This window comes from Lycium barbarum, chromosome 11 (assembly GCF_019175385.1).
Source record: "Lycium barbarum isolate Lr01 chromosome 11, ASM1917538v2, whole genome shotgun sequence".
Lineage (NCBI taxonomy): Eukaryota > Viridiplantae > Streptophyta > Magnoliopsida > Solanales > Solanaceae > Lycium > Lycium barbarum.
Window position 1 is genome coordinate 19,974,635 of NC_083347.1, and position 21,874 is coordinate 19,996,508.

A 21,874-nucleotide genomic window follows, 5' to 3' on the forward strand; every position below is an offset into this window, starting at 1 on the left:
TTGGGTGTCAACAACTGTTTTTGTGAATCTAGTTGTGCCCCACTCACCTGAATAAGTGAGGCCTATGCATTAATTGTATTCCCCATTTCAAGTATGAAAGAATTGAAGAATCTAAATCTTATCAATTTGATTGACGTTGTGCTAGTGTGCTTAACTCTTCGATGTACTTCAATAATATTGCTACAGTATCTCTACTTTGATATTACGGAACTCCATCATGAATTTCAAAGTGAAAGGTGTCTGCTAAATACATGCTTGATGTTCATTTATACTTTTTTTTTTAAACGTAGAGAGAAGAAATTAGGCTCATGTTTGAACGAGATGGTTCTGCAAAAGGAGACGTTTTCAGCCAGTTCACATCATTTTTGGATCTGATACAATATTCTCTTCAAAATGTAAGATATAAAAATATTTTTTGTTCTTCCTTCCCATATTCCCCTCCTTTTTTTCTTGTCAGTGTGTAACAAAAAAGAAGCTTTCAAATGTGTTTTTGGCAGTCGGGTGAAAAGAATCTAAATCTTATCAATGTGATTGACATTGTGCTAATATGCTTAACTCTTCGATCTACTTCAATAATATTGCTACAGTGTCTCTACTTTGATATTACGGAACTCCATCATGAATTTCAAAGTGAAGGGTGTCTGCTAAATACATGCTTGATGTTCATTTCTACTTTTTTTTTGTTTAAATGTAGAGAGAATAAATTAGGTTCATGTTTGAAAGAGATGGTTCTGCAAAAGGAGTAGTTTTCAGCCAGTTCACATCGTTTTTGGATCTGATACAATATTCTCTTCAGAATGTAAGATATAAAAATATTTTTTGTTCTTCCTTCCCATGTTACCCTTTTTTTTTCTTGTCAATGTGTAACAAAAAAGAAGCTTGTCATGTATGTTTTTGGCAGTCGGGCCTCAAATGTGTTCAATTAGTTGGAAACATGTCTGTTTCTGCAAGAGACACAACAGTTACCAGATTTACTGAGGATCCAGATTGCAGGATATTGCTTGCGAGCTTTAAACCTGGAGGCGTTGCCCTCAATCTTACAGTTGCATCACATGTAAGATATCTATTTTCTTTCTCTGTGAATGTCGACTCTGGTAACCGTTTCAGATGCAAAGACTTGTAGATATCTAGTGTTGCATTCCTGTTGCTCTTTAGAGCTCCTGTTATGTTGTTCACTTGATATGTTTCAACTTCTCTTCTATTTTCACTTAAATAACCATTATGACTTGTAATCATCTATTAAATAAGTACATGATATGTGGCTCATCTCTTGACCTATGCTAGGTTTTCTTGATGTAAACCTGCTCGAATCCTGCTGAAGAGTAGCAAGCCCAAGATAGAGTCCATCGAATAGGGCAACATAAACCAGTCAGGTGTGTTTTGCATTTCTTGTATTTTTCTCCCCTTGAATGGCTCTTATTTTTGTCTTCTCATTACTGGGATTGTAAGATTTATTATCGAGCATACAATGGAAGAGAAGATCTTAGAGTCACAAGAGAAGAAGAAACATCTTTAAAGGCAAGTGTCTTTTCCTTATAGTCGTTTGGATAGTTGCATATGTGTTGTGATAAAAATATATATGTTTCCTTCAGTTGCAGAGGTCTCCAGAAGGTGTAGGAGTCAAGCAATGTTCTATTAGATAGTAGAACTGATAGTTAAGACAAGTTGAGAGCTTAGAAAACCTTTTTGTTACATTCCTTCTTTGTTCCGACAAAACCTTTCTGTTACATTCCTTCTTTATTCCTACCCTCCCTTCCTTCGCTCTTTCTCTAGAAAATATTTGCCCATAAGTGTTTGTTTTTCCTCTACATACTGAACTTCCAACTTTTCGGTTGCAGGACAGTCAGTGGTTCTTGAGATGGGTTAGGAAAGCTAACAAAGGAGGACTTGTCATCCTAGTTTTATCGTCACTTCTGATATGTTCTATTTCTTCTGTTTGACAAGCTAATTGACATATGCTTTGTTTAGCTTCTAGCAAAATTTTTGTACAAAGTGTTCTGACATTTTCCTTTAGGGTGTACGGCTTTTGATTTGTCCATAGTGAGTTTCTGTTGCTTCTGCATCATAGTTGATAAGAATCGCCTTCAACAGTCAATTGTAACTAGTTCTAATTGTTTCCAAAGGTGTCCTTCCATTTTAACTTCACTCACATGAGAAAAAATGCATTTGAATTCATATGTGAATTTCATCATTAAGAGAATAAATTTAGATTGCAGAATGGGATGGTGTTAAAGATAATTATCTGGTAGCCTGAATCACCAATCAACAAATGTATAGGGGGGGGGGGGGGGGTGTTATGTTACAACATAAGTGGATTTTCTTGACCTTGTTTTGTTTCTCTTCTTTTTATTTTTCTTTTTATTTTTATTTTTATTTTTTAAAACTTTTTTTTTATTACATAGGGATAGGGAAGGGGAAGGGGATTACAACGTGGGGATTCGAACCCTCACCAACAAGGTGAAAGTTCAGGTAGTCAACCAGCTGAGCTACTAGATCCCTACTGTTTTGTTTCTCTTCTGCTTTACTGTCAATGTATTTTTTAATTTTTTTTTTGTTTTTCTTAGCAAACACATCCTTACATCACCGGCCACTGTCAATGTATGAATTGTATATTGTATCATTGAAAGCCATTTGGTAGTTCAAATAACAAGCAAAAGAGTGTCTATGCTCTATAGCAAATTAAAAAGCACCAAATTTGATCTTGGTTTTATTTCAATAAGATCATCAATATACAAAATAAATTGGAACAAGTGCAAAAGAACATGACACATGTTAGCAAATCATTCACACCAAGGTAAGTACACATACAAACACAAAATCGTTGCTCTTAGCTATTCACGACTGCAGAGTGCTTCCTAATTTCGCCAATAGAGCCGTTTTTATTTGTAGGCAAATTCACTAGTTTTTGTTAAAAATAAAACGGAAAAAGGGCCAAATATACCGCTACCCATGTTGTTATACTTTCGGTTCAAATTTACCTCGCCCATTATAATTTGGCACAAGTTTGCCCTTAATTTTAACATATAGACACGTGTAAAACTCAGAATCAAATGAACCACTCAATTTTAAATACCCGATTTCCTTAGAAACCCACCCGTTTAAACCGACCCGAAACCCTTTAATTAATTTATTTTCTCTTCTTCTCTTTTTCATCCAAACTCCAATGATGGAAGATCCTACTTGAATATGGGTTAAATGGGCTATAGCTATATAATGTCTAAGATCTTAACTTAAATTTTCAATATTATCTTAATCAGACAATTTAATCTTAATCAGATAATTTATAGCTATACAATATCTAAGATTTATTTTAGATCATAAATTTCAAAGAGAAAATATATATATATATATATATATATATATATATATATATATATATATATATATATATATATATATATATATATATATATATATATTAAAACTGTTCCAGTCAAATAATAACACCTAAATTCGGACGGATTAAGCATTTCCTATCCGATTTAAGTGATAAAGGTACTCTTTTTTCCGCTTTAGAGTAATAAAAGTACTACCGTACTAGGTAGCAAGCATAGCATTTTATACGGGAGACAGAATGTTAAATCTGCATCAACCCCAACTTCTTTGTATCTTTTTCTAATTAACTTCTTTTGGTTTTCTGAGATCGTTGATTTAATTTATATTTTCAAATTTGAAGATATTTATTTGAAGTTGTTATTTTTATTGACTTAACTGCCAGGCTTAATTTTAGACGCCTGATTCGAACTCTTCGAAAAACTCACCTTTATTTAAAACGCATTATCCAAATAATCTCACTAATGGAGCTAAATTAGGATAGAATATTTTTCATATCAGTATCATATATTCTTGATTTTGTATAGTATATTTCTGATTCTTATACCTTTGATTGCTTGATAGGATTCATTAATTTTACTGATATTGTGGGATCTGTTACCACATAATTCTTTATATTTAAACAAAACATTGTCAATCAAATACAACAGCCTTTTCCTGTGTACTTTGCTCCTTTATGGTATCAAGGCAATCAACACTCAAATGAGTATAGACTCTCAATCATCTTCCAATCTCATTCACAAAGTTTTTTTTTCTTTTTTCTTTTCCCCTTATCAACACCACCTAAAATCAATGGCGGACTCATCTGCTTCGGACATCAATCCAAACAACAATGAAATCAGCCCCTCTTCCACAGCTATTGATGTTGCTGCAACCAAAACTCATATGATTAACGTCAACCCAACTGCACAACTTCCAATCAAACTCACTGGTGGTGCAAACTTTACAACATGGAAAGCTCAAATCCAAAAGGTCATGAATGGGTTTGACTTGATGGGTTATCTCGATGGATCCATAACGCCACCTCCACGCACCATTAAGCAAGGCACGTAGGATGTTGTCAACCCAGATTTCAAAATCTGGTTTCAGCAGGATAATCTCATCGGCAACGCCTTAATGACATCTGTCGACTCCACCATTGCACCATCAGTTGCCTCTGCTAAAACTTCAAAAGAAAAGTGGGATTATTTGCATACCACATATGCGAATAGATCTCAAAACAGGATCTACAGTCTTCGAGATGCCCTGGCCAAAGTTCAACGAGATCAAAAATCTGTCACCGATTATCTCAAAGAAATAAGAACTATCACTGATGAGTTAGTTGCTGCCGGTGCTTGCATTTCGAATGAAGAATTGGTTGTAAAAATTCTGAGTGGTCTTGGACCTGAATATGAAGCCCTAAGTACTGTTATTCGTTCAAGAGATTCACCTATATCATATGAAGAATTGGCACACAAGCTCACAGATCATGAACTTTATCTCAAGCAAGCTGAAATGAAGAAACCAGCAACTCCCATCACTGCTCAAGTTGCACAGAGAACAACCAATAATAATAACAATGGCAACAGGCAAAATCGCCGCTGGTCTGGTCAGCCTTAGTGGCGTCCCCAAGCTACTCCTCCTAGATTGCAACAATGGCGTAACCAAAACACTCAAAGCAATGGCAACTTCTCCCAGCCATGGCGTCCCTCCATTCCTTTGCAGGCCAAAATGCAAATTCAATGTCAATTGTGTGAAAAATTTGGCCACACTGCAAATGTTTGTCGTTCAAAGTCGCATAATCATATTGAAGCCAAGGCTATGTATGCTGCTCGATCTTCTTCTGCTGCTGCTCCTTGGATTCTAGATACCGATGCTTCACATCATATTACTGCCGATCCTTAAAGCATAGCCTCTCCACATGAATACACGGGTCCTGTGTAGGAAAGAATAAGAAGAGAATATTTTTCTTAGAGAATGCTCAAGTTGTATTAGGCTACTTAAGGCCACTTGAGATGATTACAATCATCAATTACATCTCTATTTATACTACTCAAAAAACCAATTCAAAAGTCTTGCACAAATAACTAGATACATGTATCACAATTCACTAGATACATGTATCACAAACTTTTAAAAGATTTCTTGAAAAACTAAGAGATAATATTGAAAGACTAAATGATATTCTTGAAACAATAAAGAACTCCTAGAAAACATAAAAGTCAAGGATAGTATCCTTGTGAATGCATTAATTCCAACACTCCCCCTTAATGCATTTGCTTGACAACTCCAATGCGTTCTCGAAGATAGCAAAACTTTTCTCTAGGAAGTGCTTTGGTGAAGATGTCAGCAAGTTGTTCTCCTGTCTGGCAATATTGCAACTGAATTTCACCTTTCTCTTGTGCTTCTCGGATAAAATGGTACTTGATGGAAATATGCTTCGATCTTTCATGGTTGACCGGATTCTTGGCAATGGCAATCGCTGATTTGTTATCGCAATACAAAACAGTCCCTTCTTTTTGTTTTTCACCAATATCTTCAAGAATTCTACTAAGTCAAATAGCTTGAGAAGTAGCCTTAGCTGCTGAGACATATTCTGCTTCGGTAGTGGATTGAGCAACAACACTTTGCTTTTTTGACAACCAAGAACAAATGCTTGAACCAAATAAGAAAGCATAACCAGAAGTACTCTTCATGTCATCTATACTTCCAGCCCAGTCACTATCAGAATATCCAATTAAGTCCAAATCTCCATCAAATTTGTACATTATACCATAATCTATTGTTCCTTGCAAGTAGCATAGAACACGCTTTGCAACTCCAAAATGCACTTGGCTTGGTTCTTGCATGAATCTGGATAATAAACTAGCAGCAAACATAATGTCAGGTCTTGTTGAAGTAAGATATAGCAGGCTTCCAATCAAGCTCCTGTAAAGTGAGCTATTAGCTTTCTTTGCTCCATCATCTTTTCTGAATTTCTCATTTGCTGCTAATGGTATGGCCACAGACCTACAATCCATCATTTTAAATTTTTGAAGAATACTTTTAGTATACTTCTTTTGAGAAATAAAAATTCCTACTTTCACTTGAGAAACTTCAATGCCCAAGAAATAATGTAGCAACCCAAGATCACTCATTTCATAGGTTTGCATCATATCTTGCTTGAATTTCTGCATCATCTTCAAATCATTTCCTGTAAAAATTAGATCATCCACATAGAGACAAACAATGACAATGTTGCGATGTTCTTGCTTCACATACAAAGTGGCTTCGCTTTTACTTCTCTGAAAATTATTTTTCAGAAAGTATGTATCAATTTCATTGTACCAGGCTCTTGGCGCTTGCTTTAGCCCATAAAGGGTCTTTTTTAGCCTGTACACCTTCTCTTCTCCCCCTTGAACAAAAAATCCTTGAGGTTGCTCAACATAAATTTCTTCATCAAGTTTTCCATTTAGAAATGCAGACTTAACATCAAGTTGAAAAATATTCCATTTCTTTTGTGCAGCAACAGCAATCAAGGTTCTAATTGTCTCAAGACGTGCAACTGGAGAGAAAGTTTTGTAGAAATCAATACCTGGCTTTTGAGTGAAACCTCTAGCAACCAACCTTGCTTTGTGCTTTGAATTTCTCCTTCTTGATTAAGTTTGATTTTGTAAATCCATTTTAGACTTACAACTTCTCTTTCTTTGGGTACATCCACAAGCTCCCAAGTATTATTTTTCTCAATCATCCGAATTTCTTCTACCATGGCTGTCTTCTAAACATCATGCTTTATTGCCTCCTCATAATTTTCTGGCTCAATACAGGCAAAGTTGCATCTTTGATAGATGTCACTCAACATTCTTGTTCCTCTTGGAGGTGGTTCTTCATCTTCTAGATCTGAGATTTCTCCCCCTTGAGGGACATCTTCCTCTTCCTCATCCTCTTCTTGACTTGGCACATTTAAAGAAATGATAGAAGTATTCTCCACCTTTTTATCTTTCCAATTCCATGCTGTTTTTTCATAAAAAATGACATCTCTACTAACAACAAGTTTGTTAGTTTTGACATCGAGAAGCATATAGCCTTTTGTCACATCACTATAACCAAGAAATATACATTTTTGACTTTTTTCATCCAATTTTGTTCTTTTTTTCAGCAGGTACATGAGCATAACAAATACACCCGAAAATTTTAAAATGACTTACAGAAGGTTTCATTCCACTCCAAGCTTCAACTGGTGTCTTATCCTTCAATGCCTTTGTCGGACACCTATTGAGGATGTACACCGCTGTATGTACTACTTCTGCCCAAAAATATTTTGGCAGCCCTTTCTCATTCATCATCGTTCTGGCCATTTCAACAATGGTTCTGTTTCTCCTTTCAGATACACCATTTTGTTGAGGTGTGTACCTTGCTGTAAGTTGCTTCTCAATGCCTTCATTTTTGAAATATTCTTCAAATTCTTGACTTGTGTATTCACCTCCTCTGTCAATGCGAATGGTTTTGATGCTGCAGCCTTTTTGCTTCTCAACAAAGGCTTTAAATCTCTTAAATGTAGCAAATGTTTCTGACTTTTCTTTCAAGAAATAAACCCAAGTCATTCTTGAAAAATCATCAATAAAAATTAGAAAGTACCTTTGGCTTCCCAAAGATGAAGTCTTCATTGGTCCACAAATGTCTATATGGATTAGTTCCAAAAGTACACTTGCTCTCCAAGACTTCCCTTTTGGAAAAGACTTTCTATGTTGCTTTCCCATAATACAACTTTCACATGGATCCACCTCAGTATGTATCTCAGGAAGGCCTTGCACCACGACTTTTTGCTTCAGAAGCTTCAAACCATGAAAATTCAAGTGACAAAACCTTTTGTGCCAAAGCCATGAATCATCTACAACTTCATTTTTGAATGCATTGTAATGAAGTTGTAAAGGAAAGTTTCTTTTTATCATCTTTACTTCAACAATGACTTGATTTGGCTCAATTTTATCATAAATTCTACAACAATTATCTCTAAACACAAGAAAATAACCATTTTCCATGAGCTGACCAACACTAAGCAAATTTTCTTCCAAGTCAGGAACATAAAGGACATCATGAATTTGCTTACCACTCCCTTTTCTGTTGATCGAAATGGTACCTTTACCTTTTGCATCAACTAAGGCTCCATTACCCATTCTCACTTTAGAAGTGATGCTGCGATTAATTGAGAGAAAAGCCTTTTCGTATCCAATCATATGATTGGTACAACCGCTATCAACATACCATTCATTGCTTTTTGCTGAAGCATCAGATTGAGAAGCGTAGAAAAGGTTTTCTTCCTCTTTTCCTTCACAGAAATTTACTTGCTCCTGTTGCTTGTGCCTGCAGTCCTTCTCAATATGGCCAAAATTTTTACAAAAGTTACATTGGGGCTTGCCTTTGTGCCAACATTTTTCTGCATTATGATTAGTCTTTTTGCAAATTTTACAAAAAAGACTAGTACTTTTCTCACCTTTTTCTTCAACCTTCTTAGTAGAGTCATCATGATCCTGCTTCTTTTTTGGATTGTACATCTTTTTTTGTTGATTCTTTGAGAAATTTTGAGAATTCTCATTGGTTCTGGACTGGAAAGCTGTCTCTTTGGGTTGATTCTCACGAAAAAATCTTCGCTTCTCGTGTGCACGGAACGATCCAACTAGCTCTTTGATGGAAAGCTTAGAAAGATCTTTCGTCTCCTCAGTGATAGCAACAATATACTCATACTTTTCTGTGACACTAATTAGAATCTTTTCCACAACTTGTTGGTCAGAAATTTCATCACCATGATTTCTCATTTCATTAACAATATTCATGACTCTTGTGCAATATTCATCGATTTTTTCAGATTCTATCATCTTCAAATTTTGAAACTCTCTTCTAAGAGTTTGAAAATTGATAGTGCGTACCTTTTCATCACCATACACGTCAGCTTCCAGAGACTTCAAAGCTTGCTTTGCAGTCTCACAAGTCGCAATGTTTTGCAAAAAATGCTCTTGAGACTCCCATTTGAATTTTGCTCAAAGCCTTTGCATCTTGACGACGCTTAGCCTCAAGATTTCTTATCTCTGTTACTGAAAGTTCACCATCGTTTTCTGGCTCTTCATAGCCATTTGCAACAATAGTCCACAAACCTTCAGCTTTCAGATAAGTTCTCATTCTTATCTTCCAGTATTCAAAGTCATTTCCATCAAAAAATGGAGTAAGAACAACTGAAGAATCAACACCATCATTTGTTTTAGATGCCATAATTTTTTCTTCTTCACCTAACCCCAGATTAAGAAAGAAAACTGCTCTGATACCAATTTGTAGGAAAGAATAGGAAGAGAATATTTTTCTTAGAGAATGCTCAAGTTGCATTAGGCTACTTAAGGCCACTTGAGATGATTATAATCATCAATTACATCTCTATTTATACTACTCAAAAAATCAATTCAAAAGTCTTGCACAAATAACTAGATACATGTATCACAATTCACTCGATACATATATCACAAACTTTTAAAAGATTTCTTGAAAAACTAAGAGATAATATTGAAAGACTAAATGATATTCTTGAAACAATAAAGAACTCCTAGAAAACATAAAAGTCAAGGATAGTATTCTTGTGAATGCATTAATTCCAACATCCTGAACAAGTTTCAATGGGTGATGGTAATGGTATTTCGATAACCTACACTGGTTCCACTACACTAAATACTCCCATTCGTTCCTTCTCATTACATAATATTCTATGTGCTCCATCTATAAAAAAGAATCTTATATCTGTTTCAAAATTTTGTCAGCAAAACCAAACATCTATTGAATTCTTTCCTTTTTCTTTTGTTGTGACGGCACTGACTACGGGGGCACCACTATTACAAGGCCGGAATAGAGATTATTTGTACGAATGGCCAAAGTTTGCGAATTCAGCGTATTCATCAAGTACTTTTCTCCTTTACTCACAACACATTACAGATATATCTAGAGTTCACTGAAGTTACCTAGCGTAATAATTCACCAAGTATTTGTCTAATTTGATGCATTATGAGCTGACAAATCGTTTAAACTAATTAAAATAGTATTCTCTTTATTCATCAAGATTAATCTTTCTTCATGGTCGTCAGCTACAGAATATGGACAATTCCTTAACCTTAATAGAAAAAGTTCAATACAATTTGTTCTCCCACTATCCAGCTAATATTTGTCAGCATATATGTGTTACAGGAGACAACTTGACGAAAAATCATACTATTAGGTGATGACTAAATTAAAGTTGATAAAGATAATTAGAGACTTGGACAATACAAGAAAAGTACCTACAAGTTGGAGTTATCTCGCAAAGATACTGAGATTTTTAACAATATCTGAAATGTACCTACAAGTTGGAACTTACATGCCAAGAAAACGTGGATAATCCTTGTGTTTCAAAATATCTCGAGTCACCTCGTCAAAGCAAATGCAAGATGTTACTAACAAAATGAGTTTCTTCTTTTTTGTTTCCTGCCCGGTGTTCGGTACCCGCGCATTGGAGCCCGATCAAATGCGGATAGTGCACTGCAGGGTACATTTCTGGGGGCTTAAAACCAAGACCTCTTATTAAGGGTGGCGGGACCCCAAGTCCCCAAACCATCACACCACAACCCATGTTGGTACGTGCATTCCAAATACAATGAGCTAACTGCTTAAACAACCACTAAACTACTGGAAATAGGTGTAATGTAAGTCACTTATTTTTTACTATTTCACTCAAAAAACCACTCAATCTAAAAAGTAATATATTCGAGCGCTTTTAATGGTGTGACACCTTATTCGTTAAGCCAAAACATAAAAATAAAAAACATTAAACTCAATACATAGGCCTCATTTGTTTGCACTTAATGGAGATCTGAATCTTAAGTCACTACTAAAAAAAAGGACATTTTCGACCACATTTTTGGTTGGAAAAAAATCGACCACGCGCGGTCGAAAAATCAAGAATTTAATTTTTTTTCAGTAATATTTCGACCACACGGGGTCGATTTTTTAAAATGAAAATACAATTTTGACCACGTGTGGTCGAAATTAATTTTTGTATAAATAATAAATGGGAAACGTTTAAATTTAAAAAAAAAAAAAAAAATCGACCACATGTGGTCGAAAATTGGACCACATTTGTATATACACACTCCTTTGCTTCAGCACCACATGACCACATTTTCATTTTTTCTTTCTCTCTCTTTCCTCTCTCCCTCTCCTCTCTCTACCCACACACACCACCTCTCTCCCTCTCCTCTCTCTACCCACACTACCAGCTGCAACCCACCGCCCCACCAGCCCAGACCTCAACCCACCGCCTCCGACCACCGCCAGTCCACCGTCAGCGGCGAGGTACGTTTTTTTTTTTTTTTTTTTTAATGTCATGAACGACTTATTACAACTTGCTATGCTCTTACCACTGAATTCAAACTAAAGAAAAGGACGCCCCCACTTTCTGCTTCATCCTTTGCACCTTTGTACTAGCACGCATTATTATTAATTATTATTAGAAATTTTATTCAATTAAATGACATGTTTGCCCTTTCAAAGGTTCCATTTTAGAAATGTACAATATGATCCTAGTTGTCTGCTTCGAAATTTGGTCCTCTTACATCTAAATTTGAACATTACGATTTGTTTCTCATAGTGTTAATTTTTTTAAGCATAATATGATAAATTTTCAATTTTACTCTTTAGGTTAATAGGAAAAACGTTTACCGTGTCTTAAGATGTTATTAGCTATATTACCTTCTATACTTAGTAGGTTTGATAACTTCATTTAGTGTCCAATATTTGTTTTAGGGTTTATTTTATGTATTTTTTTTTTTTTGGATTTTAATATAAAATTACTGAATGAATTCGTTTGTTTGTTCCGCTGTGTTTTTTTGGATATGCTGGGCTAGCTGAGATATTTGTTCGTTTGTGATACTTGCAATGTTTGGTCCACTGTGTTATTTCAAAAGAGCAGGTTCACCCTTAAAAATTGAATTCCCCTCACTTTTGAATGAATTGTAAGATTTTAATTCATCCTGATTTAAGAGTACATTTTGTAGGGATTATAAATATAAAATTACTGAATGAATTGATAATACAATAATTAATAACTAAGAAAATATTTATCTTAATTCATCCTGATTTGGGGTCAAATTTGGTTCACTGGTAGTACTTATTTGGAGATTATTATGTAGGGATAGTTTATGAGGCGGTGATTAATTAATATAGGAATTAGTTTGTAGTAATTAATAGTAATGAGTAATAACGACAGTCGGACTGCTCTTGCATTGAGCCCTAACTATACTTAATAGGGATGGGATGACTCCTACTAATTAATAACTGGTCTTGCATTGAATGAATATTTTTTTGGGGCTATTTTGATTCTTTATTTATGTGGTATTTATTTATTTGGGGACTGTTTTTTTTTTTGGGGGACTGTTTTTGGACTGTTTTTTGGAACTGTTTTTGAACAATTTTTTGCGACTGTTTTGGTCATTTTTCGGACTATTTTTGGTCCCAAAAAACAGTCCGTAAAAACAGTCCCAAAAAAAAAACCCCACCCCCACAAAAAAAAAAAGCCTTCCTTCTGCGTCTAATCAAATTTTGTGCTAAATTATAAGTCAATGGTGATAGTATCTCATTTAGATCATTTTCAGCACCTTCTTGTTGTTTAAATCAAAGTTATTGCATATTTTCTTATATGATGTTACGGTGAATAGATGTGTATACAAGTTGAGGCAGATATCAAAGTATGCTGTGAAGTCTTAATTTGAATAAAGTTTTATGAGAATCACTGAGGCCAAAATTTTGTGAAAACATCTGTAGATATACTTTTTAACTAGGGGTTTGTTCTTTGTTATAGAACTTTTGAAATCCTCCATCAAAAAGTCTTGGCTTCTTAATGGATTGATAATGTGGGATCTAACAAAATATGTCGCTTGTCACACCCCATTTTTTACCCGGAGGTTAAAATTAGAAGTACGACATATTGGAGATTCCTATTTTTTGTTTATTTTAAGGAGTCGCCACCTAATTATTTATAGTGAATTAGGACACCTAAAGTTTATTTAAGTTATGTTTAAAGTTAACTCTGTTTAAGGTCTGCGAAACTTAAGATTCTAGGTAAGTGTTCAATTAGTCTAAAGGGAAGGTATTAGGCATCCTTTAAGACCCATTAACAATGGTTAACCGACCGGACTTATAATTAGTTAGGCTAAGTGTAAATATAGTATCATAGAAAAGAAAGTAGCTTTGTAAGTATGACTAAAGTTATAGATGTAAGAAGGCTGTTTTTAAAATAGAACTTGTAGAAAAATAATAATTCGTATAAAAAGAGTACTTTTAATGCTATTTTGAAATACGACTTATAAATGTTGTTAAGGTTTTAAGACGAAAGTATAATAGTGTTGTTTAAAATAATAATTGTAGAAAATAGCAATTGCATAAAAGAGTTTAGTTAAAAATAAACTAAAAGAAAGCGGGACATGTAATGTTTATATGTGGAGGAAATGACTAAAATTTAAAAAGAGTTATTTAATAAAGTTTTGAAAGATGTTCTAGATAAATATGTATTTCAATGCGTATTTCTGAATGTTGAAAAAAAAGAACTAAAGTGAAAAGGTTGTTTTTGTTGAATTAGTTTGCCTTTTTATTCCATAGAATGAGCTAACATTATTGTAAGGTTTATGATGTTTTAAATTTCTAAAATGTTAAGCATAAATTATTATTTCCTTAGCCAAAAGATGTAGTCATGCTATTTTGAAAATCAATTACTCAAATAAATGTTATAGGTATTATAAATAGTTTTAAAAAATAGAAAGGAATGTAATCTGTGAAATTAACTACCCATTACTAACTAAACCCCTTAAATTTTCTAAGGCGTCTAAATTAACAAATAAAGTGTCAATCATACAATATAAGTTAAATGTACAAAAGAAATAAAATGGAGGAGTAAGATGATTCAAATGGGCTTATCCCATTTTTTGGGATGTTGCTGCCTGCCATTGTTGCTATGGGTTTCAACTTCATCACTGTCGCATTACATCCCGTTTATGCGCGAGAGAACGCTGGATTAAGCCATGCCAAGTAGGCAATAAATAAGGGTTGTGTGAGCAATGTAGGTTGTGGCCTCGAGTCCTAACAGAGGGACTCCTTGCGGCTCCATGCACCATGTGAAACAAAGAAAATAAAACAGGGAAAGGCATTAGAGAAGTAATCTGATTGTCAAAACACGAGAAAGAAAAAAACATGTAAACTAAGGAAAATTAGGACTGATATGAGTCTTCAACTACCACATATGTATACTGATAATACATATGAATATAAGGAAGGGCAAAACTGAGCGTTATTTATATAACAGAACGCGACGGATTTTCAGACGTAGCGATAGATTGAGTATACTTATGAAAACAGGACTTCAGCAGATTCCAATCCAAATGACAAATTGCAGACATTATGAAAACAACATCTTATGTTGGCTGAAGCTCTAACTGAAAGAAAATTCAGGTCACACAAGAAGGATAATGCCAGGTTCATACATACATCACAAGGAAAAGAGAGATAAGGAATTAGTGTTCTACACAGCAGACTGACGCTAAACTTGATTCTGAACAAACTAAATAACGCAGATACATTTAGCTGTTGGCATCTGGTGTTAAAAAATACTCCAAGGCAATCCACACTCTATTTTATCAACTTCTAATAGAGTAGTAGGCTTAAGCACAAATCATCGTTAAGCATATCTGGGAATGTATTTAGGTTATAAAAAATAGCAGGGGAAGATCATACTCTATTCTAAACCAAAAGAGAAACATCTGACAGCCTTAAGATATCACACATCATGAAAGGTCAATGCAAGGACTAAGGCCAAACAGCATAAGACCATGTACAAGATTTAAATCGAAATCCAAACAGGGTTGCCATTCTTATCACGGGACTATACTAAGTAAATAGATATCAACATGCTAATGTCTAATTTCATTTATCCATATTAGATAGAAATGGCATCTATAACTGACATAACCAAACAACATTTCAACATGGGCTAGAGCTAAAGATAACATATACCGATCATTAGCATGTGAATCTTCTCATAATTAAATACATATTAGAGATAATCAAAGTAACCAAATAAATATCTCCCTCTGAATTGATTGGTTCACACACAAACATGAATCCAGCGCAGAACCATTGAGGCATATGACTGATCAAACTAGGCACGAATCATACTCAAAACAGGCTATGGACTAAACAGTTTATAATGAATACATAATTGGACAATTTTCACTTCAAACAGAACTTATAAGAATGCCAATGATTAGGTAGATTTATCTCAGCCCAGATTAGATCGAAGCAGTAACTACACCAGGTTGAACCACCTAATACATAATTATCAAAGCTAATCTAACAATTTCGTGTGATAAAATGTCACACTTACAAGTAGTTGGCTGGACCATATCTGGTTAATGCTAAACATACAATGGTCATTGGACCAACACAGATGAACAACCTTATATCGACGAAAGGACGGACTTGTAATGGTGAAACTACTAACAATGCTACATTAACAAGTAATCCCTAAATATACACAAACACATAGCAAACAGACATGAAAATGAATCCATAGGTAAAATAAAACAAGCTAATCAAACATGCATATAGAACAGAATTTAAAGCAGTAGGAGAAGGAAGATTTATGACCTTCTTTGTGTGCAGTGAAATGGGTGTCGACGCCGTCGAATCTACTCTCTCGTTATGAATAGATTCAGAACTCAACTCGAAAATAAAAATGGTTCTGTCTAGAGTGATTTTATCGAACAACGACGAAGATTAATCGAATCGTCGAGACTTAACCTTTCCTCCCAAATTCGTATTTTTTAACAGAAAGGTTTTTCTGATTTGAAGAGTTCCAAACCAGGTGAAAGGGTCAAAATTTGTCACAAAACACTCATGTCCCTCAAAACTGAAAATCACTCCTCCCCTTTTTCTCAGTTGATTTCGGGTCTCAGATCCTTATTTTTTTGGGTCTCAGATCCCTGTTTTTTTTTCCGATTTTCTTTTCCCTTTTCTCCCCATCCCCCATTTGTTCAAACCCCGGATCGTATTTTATAGGGTTTTTGTTTTGTGTTAAAGTGAAAAGAGGAGTATGGGAGAGAGACGAAGTGGGGGACAGAGGTGAGTGGAGAGATAGGCGTGGGGGACAACGGGGAGTGGGAGAGAACGTGAGGAGAGGAAGGAGCGTAGGGGAGCGGATGAAAGAGAGAGGTGAGGGAGGCGGGTGAGGGTAGAGAGAGGAGAAAGGAAAGAGAAAGGGGATTAGGGTTTAGGTTAAAGAGAATAAGGGAATGGTTGGACCGGGTCGGGTCACGTAGACTGGGCCGGGTCAATAATTCGTTTGGGCTAAAATGTGGATTGAAAAGGCGGGTTGGGTATTAAAAATGTGGGTTATTTATTTGGGTAGGGAAATAATATTGTATTTGTATTTTGGGCTATTAATTTGGCTGAAAATATTGGTCCTTCCTCCGCTATTTAATTATTTTTTGGGCTTCTAATTTAATAACTAATACAACATATATTATGCGAAGACAATTAATATATAGAAAAAATAATGATTTAACAAAGCGTTGTCTTGTAATTAATTTAACGAGTCCAAACCCGAAAACGAAATGATGACTAACCGTTTAAAATTTGTGATAAAGTAATGCTCATAATGTTGAAAATAAAAGTAATGATATTAATAGTAGTGGCAATAAAATATTGTGAAAAAATAAAGTATTTAGCTCGTCAGCAAATTTAGAAACCCGAGTAGATTAAATAAAGGAGGGACAAAATTGGGTGTCAACAGATGCCCCTCTTCGACCGGAGATGATGTAAGAATCTTCGGGCGAAGAAGTTGACGTAGTAGCCAATTTTTTTTGGACCAACGAATATGAATTTATAAGATATGGTTTAGGAGAATTGGTGAAAAATATTATGAAGGCAGAAGGAATTGTGGTCGAACCCGTTGAGCGAATGTTATTTATGGATTTATGATTTGTAAGGGTTGTATACGGGTGACAAGAATGTTCAAGAATGGAACATATGCTTATAGCCTTCTAATTATAAATGTGGCGTGCAACACACCTTTAAGTAGGATTCTACTGGGCACGATGTGAATTCTTCAAAGATGCCCCAGTGTTGAGTTATGGAGACACTGGGGTGTAGAAAGTAATATGAGATTGTGAAAAGAATAGATTTAGTAGAGTTTTAGCGGAGGATGTGAAAGAGAAATTAACCTACGTATCACGTGTTTGTGGACATAGGCGGAATTGACTTCGAGAGTAGATTCGTGACCTTTGCTTGTGAGTTTGGTATTCCTCTTTAGCAAATTTGCCCCAGTTCACTGCGTAAGATAAAGTTCCACGTTGTGTTGCATCTCTGCTGGTTGTATTTTCTGCCAAAACTGAAATTCATGTCAGAATTAGTAATAGAGTTAAAAAATGTAAAACTATAAAGAGTGTAAATGATAGTAAATATGATTGGGGGAATGAAAAATGAAGCCGTGTGGCCAATGTTCTCTCTGGTTGTCTTCAGGGACTTGAATGAATGTGTGATGCGTATGCTGAGGATGTAATAAGGTCTCTAGTTGCGGTTGGAGATGATAGTAGTAAGGCCTCCGACTGTCTTCCGGGACTCGATGATGTCTGCGAAATTTAAGGTAAATTCGTTAAAGTAGGTAAAGTAGATGATGAAATAAAGAAATAAAGTAAGGAGTAAAGCAAGTGTATAGCCGCTTGGCTTATGCAGATGAGGCCGTGTAGCCATGCGATGTCTCCGGTTGTCTTCGGGGACTTGATGCTGTGTCTCCGGTTGTCTTCGGGGACTTGATGTTGTGTCTCCGGTTGTCTTCGGGGACTGGATGTTGTGTCTCCGGTTGTCTTCGGGGACTTGATGCTGTGTCTCCGGTTGTCTTCGGGGACTTGATGTTGTGTCTCCGGTTGTCTTCGGGGACTGGATGCTGTGTCTCCGGTTGTCTTCGGGGACTGGATGCTGTGCCTCCGGTTGTCTTCGGGGACTTGATGCTGTGTCTCCGGTTGTCTTCGGGGACTTGATGATGTGTCTCCGGTTGTCTTCGGGGACTTGATGATATTCCTGTAAAGTTCAAGGTAAATCGTTAAAGTTGATGATGTGTAGCCGTCTGGCTTATGCATATGAGGCAGTATAGCCAAGTGATGCCCGGTTGTCTTCGGGACTTGATGATGCATCTCCGGTTGTCTTCAGAGATTTGATGATGCGTCTCCGGTTGTCTTCGGGGACTTGATGATACATCTCCGGTTGTCTTCAGAGATTTGATGACGTGTCTCCGGTTGTCTTCGGGGACTTGATGATACTTCTCCGGTTGTCTTCAGAGATTTGATGATGTGTCTCCGGTTGTCTTCGGGGACTTGATAATAATTCCTGCAAAGTTCAGAGTAAAATGGTTAAAGCTGGTAAAGTATATGATAAAGTAATTGGTAAAGTATGGAGCAAAGCGGTAGAATAGCCGTTTGGCTTATGATGTTGATGGTATCGTGACAGGCTGAACTAATGACGTGCGATCCTGATTTAATTCGCCTCCAACTTCGTCAACCTACAAAACAGGTATATAAAGTCATAAAGTGATTGTGATAAAAATAAAAATTAAAGATAGAGTTAGAGTTAGAAATAAAGCCGTTTGGCCTTTTAGGCAAGGCCATATTAAGCCAGATGATGCTTTTCTGCCATGATTGATAAACTTGACTGTTGATCTCGCGGTCTTAAGTTCCTGCACTCAAAGAAAAATTCTTAGTTTGGGAGGGGGAAGTTGATTCGTGTTGACTCGAAGCTTGACGTTGTTGGCGCTCCATTCGTCTTGTTCGTTTGGATCTTGTGATCTCCGTTCAAGCCTCGGTAGATGACAAGTAGTGAAAATGATTGAAAGAAAGTATTTCATTTGAAAGATAGGTCTGTAAGTATATGTGTAAGAAAATGTAACTATGTGTATATAAGTTGTGAAATATGTATATGTAAATATATGTGTAAATATGTGTATGTAAGTTGTAAAATATTCTGTCAACTTCGGACTCTGACACTTCTAAAGTAACTGGCTTAAAATACTTCCTGTCTGGTAGCCTTAATCTCATCGATGCACAATTGTTCTTTTGTCTATATCCTTTCAAAATATTCCCCAGTTTTGGTTCTGAAGGGTATACTAAATTTATGTCGCGGTGTGACCGAACCTCATATAGGTTGCCTACGTATCCGCCAAGGAATCAGGTCAGAACGTAGCTCGTAAATATATAGAATGGTCTAAAATTTCTAATGAGGGGACCGAACCCGATGTGGATTGCCTACGTATCCCACCAAGGGAATCAGGTCAGCGTAGTTCTGTTATATAAACGGTAAAAGGTTTGTTGGATTTTTATCTAAGTGCGACGGATCTGTATGTTGATAGTCTACGAATCCTGCCAAGGGAATCAGGCCCTGTATGGTTTTCTTTGTGTAATAATTTTAGATTTTCTGTTATAACGCAACCGAACCCTATGTAGGCTGCCTACGTATCCCACCTCGGGAATCAGGTCGGAACGTAGTTCGTATGCATAAGATATTTTGGATTTTTTTTTTTTTTTTTTTTTTTTTTTTTTTGTAAAGCAACCGAACCCTATGTAGGCTGCCTACGTATCCCCCATGGGAATCAGGTCAGCGTAGTTCGTATATAGTTGTTAAAGGAAAGGTTGCAAGCTAGTTTGTTTTACCTAATGTCGTCCTTTGATCTCTTCTTGGATTGCTAGCTTTCAGTCTTATGTCATCACCTATCGACTATTTCGATTCTTTTGAGCGGAATCTTGTCTTGTCCCCTAGTTTCTTTGTTACTCTCTCGGGATGTATGTTGTTTATTTATTCATTTCATGTCACAATCGTAGAGTTAGCAGATTTGATAATTATAGTAGAAAATAACAATAACAGATGATTAAGGAAAATTAGAAATGCATTCATAGTTTTCACGATTAAGTTTCAAAAAGATGAAGCAAAGCAAACAAAAGTTTTGAGCATGATTCAAGCCTTTAAAAATAAAAGTTCGCTACATGTTCAGTCTACCAAGACTCCTGGAGAATCAGGGACGGAGTACAAGTCCAGTTCTTCAGAGTCTCTCCTGGTTCTGCACCCTGGATGGTTGGTGTCTCAGTAGTTTTAGCAGCAATCTTCACTGGCACTTGTTTTTGGATCATCCCCACAGGCGCAACGAACGTTGATGACATGCCTCTCTCCATCTTTCCCAATTGGCGCAACGACCTCCTTCCGATTCTTAACCTTTCGATAATTATCATGTTCACGTTGGCGTTTTCGTGAGTAGGCAAATGGATGGGGATCCATATCGGGTCGAGCTCCAGTGAGCTGGATCGCTCCTTCCTTAATCAAGGTTTCGATTTTGTTTTTGAGGCCATAGCAATCCTCAGTGGCATGCCCAGGAACTCCAGAATGATATGCACAATGCTTGGAACTATCAAACCATTTTGGGATAGGCTCGGGAATTTTTCCTTCAATCGGTTGTATTATGCCTGCTGCCTTCAGTCTTTCAAATAGTTGAGCCAAAGGTTCAGCAAACCGAGTATAATTACGGGTGTTTTTTATGACAGGATTTGGACGGACTTTATGTGTGGTATGTGGTCGATTTTGGTAAGTGGGAGCTTGGACAAGTGGGTTTTGATAGTGAGGTGCTCGAGGTTGGCAATAGTTTGCTTGGGTGTTGTAGACAGGGTAATGGAATAGTGGAACTTGGTAGGGTTTGGCGTAGTGGTAAGGATAGAAAGGCTGTTGTGGATGGTCAGAGTATGTAATGGCTTGTTTTAGAGGAGTAATTGTAGGTGGTGGGTTAGTGTTGATGGGTAAAGGAATGTAAGGAGTATGACCTAGTGATTGGTTTGGTGAGTTGGGTGGTGGATCAGGAGTAGCATGGGTAGTGTAGGTTGGAGGTAAGTTGTTGTGGGTAGGTATAGTGTTTTGCGGAGGAAAATGTTCAGGGACTGGAGATTCAAGTGATGGAAAACGAGATGGGTTTGATGCGACGTTCTTAGGTTCAGGAGGCGGACTTTGGAGTGTAACCGATGAGTTGGTCACGTTTCTCACCCGATTCAGTTCTCTGCGTAGATCCTCAATTTCTTGAGTTAGGCGGGCGATATGTTCATCCCGCTGGAGAGTAATGCTATGTTCAGAAGTCTCAGGGGGGCCATTAGAAACCATGATGTTTTCCGGACCAGTTGAAATAGGTGTGGCTGGATCAGACGTAACATTTGCCTTTCCTTGAACAACCCAGCTGCGTTGAGGTAACGATGATGTCTTTGACCTTGTGATGTAAGGATGGTCGGCCATTGAGTGTCAACACGAATCAACTCTCTTTTGTTGGGAATAAGATAAAAGAAACATATAGTATAAACGATGTTAGTCTCACGAACATATCTAGGTAAAGTCATGATCACGTAAAGTCAAGTAAGGCATGTAACAAATAATTTATCAAGTAGAGTCAACTAGTTGTCAAACAAATGTAAACGATCACATAATAACGCGTCCTAATATGCAT

General features: G+C 36.3%; 1 protein-coding gene across 1 annotated transcript; it reads left to right on the forward strand.

Annotated features, from left to right (window-relative positions):
* The first annotated feature begins 512 nt into the window (after positions 1-512).
* LOC132619195 (ATP-dependent helicase rhp16-like) lies at positions 513-2,798 on the forward strand. Its single transcript, XM_060334150.1, has 3 exons — positions 513-799; positions 902-1,054; positions 1,285-2,798. The coding sequence occupies exons 1-3, from the start codon at positions 713-715 to the stop codon at positions 1,297-1,299; spliced, it is 255 nt and encodes an 84-aa protein (XP_060190133.1). The 5' UTR covers positions 513-712; the 3' UTR covers positions 1,300-2,798.
* The last annotated feature ends 19,076 nt before the right edge of the window (positions 2,799-21,874 follow it).